The sequence below is a fragment of the Lipotes vexillifer genome, unplaced genomic scaffold (assembly GCF_000442215.2).
Source record: "Lipotes vexillifer unplaced genomic scaffold, Lipotes_vexillifer_v1.1 scaffold977, whole genome shotgun sequence".
In the NCBI taxonomy this organism is placed as follows: Eukaryota; Metazoa; Chordata; class Mammalia; order Artiodactyla; family Lipotidae; genus Lipotes; species Lipotes vexillifer.
In genome coordinates, this window is record NW_006783088.1 from 2,295,236 (window position 1) to 2,303,866 (window position 8,631).

The 8,631-nt window shown below is 42.9% G+C and overlaps 1 protein-coding gene across 1 annotated transcript in view; it reads left to right on the forward strand.

The window, feature by feature from the left end:
- The first annotated feature begins 6,331 nt into the window (after positions 1–6,331).
- MTCH2 (mitochondrial carrier 2) overlaps positions 6,332–8,631 on the forward strand; it is a 21,512-nt gene continuing 19,212 nt past the window's right edge. Inside the window, exon 1 of the mRNA XM_007455721.1 lies at positions 6,332–6,540. Within this exon, the coding sequence (XP_007455783.1) occupies positions 6,454–6,540 (87 nt within the window). The 5' untranslated portion in view covers positions 6,332–6,453. The remainder of the gene's footprint in view (positions 6,541–8,631) is intronic.

An 8,631-nucleotide genomic window follows, 5' to 3' on the forward strand; every position in this document is an offset into this window, starting at 1 on the left:
ATCTTTAACATGCATATAGTGAAGGAATGTATTTTCCATGATCCTTTTTTTTAATTAATTAATTTATTTATTTATTTATTTTTGGCTGTGTTGGGTCTTTGTTGCCGTGCACGGGCTTTCTCTAGTTGCGGTGAGCAGGGGCTACTCTTTGTTGTGGTATGCGGGCTTCTCATTGCGGTGGCTTCTGTTGTTGCGGAGCACCTGCTCTAGGCACACGGGCTTCAGTAGTTGTGGCTCATGGGCTCTAGAGCACAGGCTCAGTAGTTGTGGCTCTTGGGCTTAGTTGCTCCGTGGCATGTGGGATCTTCCCGGACCAGGAACCCATGTCCCCTGCATTGGCAGGCAGATTCTTTTTTTTTTTTCTTTTTTTTTTAAAATAAGTTTATTTATTTATTTGTTTGTTTTTAGGCTGTGTTGGGTCTTCATTGCTCTGCGCGGGCCCCCTCTAGTTGCGGCGAGCGGGGGCCACCCTTCGCTGCAGTGCGCGGACTTCCCATTTTCGTGGCTTCTCTTGTTGCAGAGCACGGGTTCTAGGAGCGCGGTCCTCAGCAGTTGTGGCACACGGGCTCAGTTGCTCCGCGGCATGTGGGATCTTCCCAGGCCAGGGCTCGAACCCATGTCCCCTGCATTGGCAGGCAGATTCTTAACCACTGAGCCACCAGGGAAGCACCCCATGATCCTTTTTTAAAAAATCTACTAGAAAATGAACTTTAGTCAACCGAGAGATGAATGGACACAACTTCACCAAAAGGACTCATAGAGAATATGAAAGCCATTTTATTTTATTCTAGTCTTAGGACTTTTAAAAATGTGAATGTCTTGGGCTTCCCTGGTGGCGCAGGGGTTGGGGGTCCGCCTGCCTATGTGGGGGACGCGGGTTCCTGCCCCAGTCCGGGAAGATCCCACATGATGCGGAGTGGCTGGGCCCGTGAGCCATGGCCGCTGAGACTGCATGTCTGGAGCCTGTGCTCCGCAACGGGAGAGGCCACAACACTGAGAGGCCCGCGTACAGCAAAAAAAAAAAAAAAAAAAAAGTGAATGTCTTTTATTATAAAATGGAATGAAAATATTAACCTGGCAATAAGTTTTTTGGCCAGGTGGCTTGTGGAATCTTAGTTCCCCAACCAGGGACTGAACCCACACCCTCCGCAGTGAAAGTGCAGAGTCCTAACCACTGGACTGCCAAGGAATTCCCAAACCTGCAATATGTTAATTTCACTTATAATAATAGTTGAGAGACAAAGAGGAGTAAAGGTGAAAAGTAGTGTGAGTGTGATGATGCTGATTTCATAAAAAGATATGTAAAGTTGATAAATCAAGTAATAAGTATAGTTAAAGTTATAAACATGAACACTTAGACATACCATGTGTGAACACTGTGAAATACAAGAATACAATTAACTGGAACCTGGAAGGCAGGAAGATGATGGAGATGAGGAAGGGAAAGAAGTGAATAAAAATTTATTTCAACAGTGCTCAGAGTATGGACTGAATAGATACTGCCTAATAAAGAGAGAATAAGGTATAGTATATAAAGCTGTGGTCACCAAAATAGCCACTATATATACAACAGAAACCTTTCAGATATACCTACACACACTCAAAATGAAATAGTTCATATCATAAAAGCTTATTTTTAAGCTATCAACAAAAAACTATTTTTAAAGTTGTAAACACTTTTTTTAATGTTGGAAAAAAATTGTAAAGCATAATAACAAAACTATGACCAAAAGTATTTGTCATATCAACAAATGTCAATTGGCTGAATTCATCTATTAAAAGAAAATTTCAATCCATTGATCTGATCTTCAGTTGGTTGAATCCACGGATGCGGACCCCATGGACACAGCAGAATGACTAGATTTTCAGGTTGAATCACAAAACAAAACCCACCAAGTATATGGCATATAAAACAGACACCTAAAATGAAGTAACCAAGAAAGATTAAAAATGAAAGAAAGGGGGAATTCCCTGACAGTCCGGTAGTTAGGACTCAGCAGACAAAAAAAAAAAGAGAGAAAGATAGAAAGGGCAGACAAGCACTAAGTAAATGCACACAGAAGGATATAAAGGACCATAGCCTAAGCATGAGATAAGGTAGAATTCAAGGCCAAAAGCATTTAACAAGACAAACTATCCGAAAGGGTGCAATATACAATGAAGCTCTAGTAGTTAACAAATTCTCTATACCAAATAACATGGTATCAACAATTATAAAGAGAAAACTAATAGAAATGCAAGAAGAATTAGACAGATACACATTAATATTGCAGATTTTATTTCACCTTTCTTTGATCAAGTGGACAAAAACTAAAATACACACACAAAACATTTAAACCTGGAAAAAAAAATGTCCTTTGTTAATGCTCATGGAACACCAAAAAATCACTCATATATTAAGTCACAAAGCAAATAAATCAATTTATAAATAAAATTTCAAAAAGTATAAATAGAAAAGTCAACATTCTCTGAACACAAAACAATAAAACTAGTAATGAATATTATCCGAGAGGTAAAAACGAAAACTGCCACTAAGATATCAAAAAATTCTCTCAAACAAATCTTTGGTCAAAGAAGAAATCAAACCCAAAATTCCTAACTATTGAAGAACATATTAGAAGCTATGAGCTAAAGCAGTGCTCAAAAGGAAATTCATACTTAAATGCTTGGTGGGGACAGGGGACTCTTGCAGGCAGCACGGATTTGATCCCTTCGTCGGGGAACTAAGATCCTGCATGTTGCCCAGTGCAGCCAAAAAAAAAAAAAGGATGATGTCCAATGCTTATGGTAATGAACACGAAAGGGTAACAATGAAAGAAGTAAGCCTCTATAGTAAGCGGAATTCTAAAGGTCTCCCCCAAGATTCCTGTCTTCTGCTTATTTAATCAAAACACTAATCTAGGTACTGCTATGAAAGGGTTTTGCAGATGGAATTAAGGTCATTGATCAGCTGACATTAAAATAGGGAGATTATTCTGGATTATCCAGGTAGGTCAGGTGTAATGACATGAAATCTTCAAAGCAGAAGAGGGAAGCAGAAGACTTCATCAGAGAGATGGGGTAGAAGAAGAGGCAGGAGAGATTAGAAGGCAGGAGATCAGAGAAATTTGAAGCATGAGAAAGACTGGACCCACCATTGCTGGCTTATGAAGATGAAATCAGGGAACTGTTAGCAGAGTCTCCAGAAGCTGAGAAAACCGGCCAGCAGACAACAAGGAAATGTGAACCTCAGTCCTATGACTATGTGGAACTGAACTTGAATTCTGCCAACAACCTGAATGAGCCTGGAAGTAACTTCTCGCCCAAAGCTTCTAGATAAGAACCCAGTGGGCCAATGCCTTGATTTCAACCTTGTGGGACCCAGAGCTGGATATCAGCCACTCCTACTGGACTTCCGACCTGCAGAACTGTCAGATAGTAAACTTGTATCTTTTTAAGCCACTAAGTTTGTGGCAATTTGTTATGGCAGCAATAGAAAACGAACACAGCATCTAACTTAAGAAGTTAGAACATGAGTGAAGTAAGTCAGACAAAGACAAATATCATATGATATCGCTTATATGTGGAATCTAAAAACATGGTACAAACGAACCTATTTACAAAACAGAAATAGAGTCACAGACGTAGAAAACAAACTTATGGTTACCAAGGGGGAAAGGTGAGGAAGGATAAATTGGGAGATTGGGATTGACATATACACACTACTATATATAAAATAGATAAGAATCTAGGGAATTCCCTGGTGGCGCAGTGGTTAAGAATCCTCCTGTCAAAGCAGGGGACACGGGGTTCAATCCCTGGTCCAGGAAGATCACACGTGCCGCGGAGCAACTACACCCATGCGCCACAACTACTGAGCCCGCACTCTACAGCCCAAGAGCCACGACTATTGAGCCCTCATGCCACAACTACTGAAGTCCGCGTGCCTAGAGCCCATGCTCTGCAACAAGAGAAGCCACGACAATAAGAAGCACGCACACCGCAACAGAGTAGCCCCCGCTCGCCGCAACTAGAGAAAGCCCACACGCAACAATGAAGACCCAACGCTGCCAAAAATAAATAAATAAATGAAATAAATTTCAAATAGATAAGAACCTACTGTATAGCACAGGGAACTCTACTCAATACTCTGTAATGACCTATATGGGGATAGAATCTACAAAGAGTAGATATAGGTATATGTATAACTGATTCACTTTGCTGTACAGCAGAAACTAACAACATTGTAAATCAACTATACTCCAATAAAAATTAATTAAAAAAAAAAGAAGTTAGGGGCTTCCCTGGTGGCGCAGTGGTTGAGAGTCCGCCTGCCGATGCAGGGGACACGGGTTCGTGCCCCGGTCTGGGAAGATCCCACATGCTGCGGAGTGGCTGGGCCCGTGAGCCACGGCCGCTGAGCCTGCGCGTCCGGAGCCTGTGCTCCACAATGGAAGAGGCCACAACAGTGAGAGGCCCACGTACCGCAAAAAATAAATAAATAAATAAATAAATAAGCTACAAGGATATATTGTACAACACAGGGAATATAGCCAATATTTTATAATAACTATAGAGTATAACCTTTAATAATTGTGAATCACTATGTTGTACACTTGTAACATATAATATTGTACATAAACTACACTTCAAAAAAAAAAATCAGGGACTTACCTGCTGGCACAGTGATTAAGAATCCACCTGCCAAGGCAGGGGACACGGGTTTGATACTTGGTCTGGGAAGATTCCACATGCCTCAGAGGAACTAAGCCTGTGTGCCACAACTACTGAGCCTGCGCTCTAGAGCCCACAAGCCGCAACTACTGAAGCCCAGGAACCCTGGATCCCGTGCTCCACAACAAGGGAAGCCAACGCAATGAGAAGCACATGCACCACAACAAAGAGTAGCTGCCACTCTCCGCAACTAGAGAAAGCCCGTGCACAGCAATCAAGACCCAATGCAGCCAAAAATTAATTAATTAATTTTTAAAAAATCAGAAAAAAATGTCCCCTTGCTAAATGGTCTCTATGGTTAAATATCAAAATTTCTGGATTTAGTTAGAATCAACTTTTAAGTTTCTTTTAACTCTAAAAGCTACAATTTGGTATTATATTTCCATGTGCCAAGCTGGGGAGGCATATCATTTCATTCAATTCTCACAGCAACAGTATGAAGTAGACATTACTATACTCATTTGTTTAAGGTTCAAAGAAGTCATGTGACCTGCCAAAGGTCACACAGTTAATAATTGGTAGAGGTGAAATTTGGACCAGGTCAATTAGACTCCAAAGTCCAGGCTCCCTCCTGCTCTGTAAACTGCCTCTCTAGCACCATGCTGAGTCCAGGACAATATTAATTAAAACTAACATTTGTATTTCAATATACAGTTTTTTAAAATCTTATCAATTTATCAATTTCACTTAACGCTCAGTAATAACCCTGAGAGGCAGGTAGTAGTGTAATCCTTAGATTTAGATACAAAAATTGAAAACTGAAGAAGATAAAATGACTTCTGAATCATTTTGATACAAAAGAGAGCCAAGATTGAACTGCAAGTCCCCACTCTCACTTTATTCTCTGCACCAGGCTCTGCCTAAGCGTTGATATAGAATGTGTGAGCTGGGACTGAAGGGTTGAAGATAATGCCATTTTCTTTTTGCCTCTAATAACCTGTAGCCTGGTAATCACTGAAGTAATCGTTCATTTATGCAATAAATATTTATTGAGCACTTAGTATGTGCCAGGCACTGAACATACTAGGAACAAAGGCTGTCCCGGCTCCTTGGATTCACGGGGTTTACATTCTGGTGGAGGAAACAAAAAGATAAATAAATTTCAGACAATGATAAGTGTTGCAAGACTATGGAGTAGGAAATAAAGGGGAGGTAAGTTTAAATAGACGTCAGAGAAGGCGTTTCTGAGAAGTTAACATTAACTGAATGAAGAGTACATGTATAGCAACCCCCTAATGGATTCATTTTTCAAACTTATCTAGTTTTGTTGGTCATTAGATTGTTTATGATTCTGATGCTGAATACTCTTTGGAGCTTATGTTGCTGATGCCAAAAGGGCAAGGGCAGAGGCGAAGAACATGGACGAATCCTTACAATTCATTTCACTCCTGTGACCTTGCCTTTGCCGTCAGGGTCACTCCCCACCGCCACGCCCATTCTTCTGCCCCCGGATGCTTCCAGCCTGCGCAAGCGCAGGACAAACTGCTGTTCCTAGCGGAGGGCGCGGATTCCAGCCCCAAACGCATGCGCCCCGGGCTCGCAAGCCCCGCCCCGACCTCTGCGCCCGCTCGCGAGCCCTTGCCAATTCTCGGGGCGGGGACTGCGCGGGGAGACGCGCGCCGGTGCGTGCGTGCTCCCGGGCCGCGGGCGGGCCAGTGAAGCTGGCGGCCCTGGCACGTGATCCCGTATCGGCGTGGTAGCTTGGTGGCTCCGGCTGTCTGTCCGTCCGTGGGTGCCATCATGGCGGACGCGGCCAGTCAGGTGCTCCTGGGCTCCGGTCTCACCATCCTGTCCCAGCCGCTTATGTACGTGAAGGTGCTCATCCAGGTATGAGTCGTCGCCTTTCCCTTCCTCGCCCGGCGCCCTGTTCGGTCGCCGCTGCCCAAGGCGCCTGAGAACCGGCTCCAACCTTCCGGGCCTTCAGTCTCTTGAGATGCTGCTCCTTCTTTGCTGCCCGCCCCTTCCTTCCCGGCAGGGACGACTTCCACCGCCCGCTGAGCTCCCACTGCCCGTGGGCCTTCCCGAGGTCTCGCCTCCCAGACAAGCCGTGAGGCCCGCTCCTTTCCCGGTATCCGGCTGCCGCCCTGCCCTGCCTGATGGCTCCCCTGAACTTTGTTTTCTGTTCCCTGAGGTTGATCCTGGCTGGGCGACGCCAGGGACTTCCCAACCGTTCCTTCTTCGCTGCTCTGAAATGAGCATCCTTCTCTCCTCCCCGGCCCCAAACGCAAGACGTGAAATCTGTTGAAGACAAATTTGAAATTCGAGGGGAGCCAACATTTTATTAGCTTTTGTTTTCTCTTTTTTTGTTGCTGTTACTACTGCTCTTCTGTTCTGAGATTTAGCACCAGATACCCAGAGAAACACAAGGAGTTCGTTCAGAAGTGATAATCAAGCGGTTGCTGCTGAGTCAAATTTCGGAAGGATACACTGAACCCTCTTCAACAGCAGCCCATGTGGCTCATGACAGTGAAAAATCACGTCAGTGATGTGAAATCAGTTCAGCTGAAAGTTTTATCGAGTTTAAGTATATATGTTAGTTTCTAATATACTGTGAAATAATTCTTAAATGGTATTTTATATTCACAGGCAAGTTTGCCCGGTTTTAGCTGACGATAGACCATTAGATAGTATTGTTCAGTTGCCTTTCTGAATTTCCCTGTGACGGGCAGGTCATTCATTTTTTTAACTTTTGTTGAGAGTTGACGTAATTACATCATGCGTAGTACCAAGGATAGAACCCCTGTCCTCACCATCTGCCTTTCTGTCAGAAATATGCAAGACACTAGGGAAGGCCTCATTTCTTATTTTTGAGTTAATGATACTAATCCATATTATGTGTTGCTGAGTTGACCCTTGTGGATTCAGAACCTATATGTAAAAAACTATTGTAAAATAAGTTGTTTAAAGTAAGAACAAAGGGAATTCCCTGGAGGTTCAGTGGTTATAGGTAGGATTCCACGCTTTCACTGCTGAAGGCCCAGGTTTAATCCCTCATCTGGGAACTAAGATCCCCGCAAGCCACCAGAGGCGGCCAAAAAATAAAAGAAAGAAAGAACAAAATCTTTGAAATGTATTTTGACACCTAAAACAGAATTGGCATATTTGTAGCTAGATAATATCTGAGGTAAAAGCATTTTGCAGGAAATCTGATATAAACCCATTACTCAGTCCTTATCCAGGAGACAAGGTTTTCTAATGACATTCAGAGCTCTTGCCTCAAAAACTCCTTAAATCCTGATTGCACAACATGCTTGTGTTGCCAAGTGTCTCAGGGGTTTTGGTGAAGTTCCCAAATACTCAGTTTTTAAAATAGTTGCACAGTGACACTTCCAGGAGTTCTTTAGTTGAACAGGTTGAGAATCACAGCAGGAGAGTCAAAACCATGTCCGACAGCATTCATTCTCTCAAGTATCTGGCCCTAAAGAGTCTGAATATATTGTAGAAATAAAATGATAACATTAATTCTAAAATGACTCATTAGATTGTTCATGACAGTCTGCTCCTTTAACATGAACTTAGCTTGTAATTATTTCCCAAATGAATTATCCCCAGCTGTATCTGCATTTGCCTTTTGCGTGGTTTGTTTTGCTAGCCAAATATGAAGTTGTTGCTGGCTTAGTCTTCTCCCTTTGCCCAGATAGTAAAAATGTGCTTGATTTTCTTTAGAAAATATTCTTGAGCATCCTCAGTAAACTGTAGCTTTGTTAACACAAAAATTCCCTTATTCTATTTTTAGATTGATGCCAGTCTATCTCAGCTACATGGTTTACTTTGTAGAATTTGAACCAAAAGAAAACTTGGAGTTTATTGGAACCAGTCTTTTTTGCGGTACGCGGGCCTCTCACTGTTGTGGCCTCTCCCGTTGCGGAGCACAGGCTCCGGACGCGCAGGCCCAGCAGCCATGGCTCACGGGCCCAG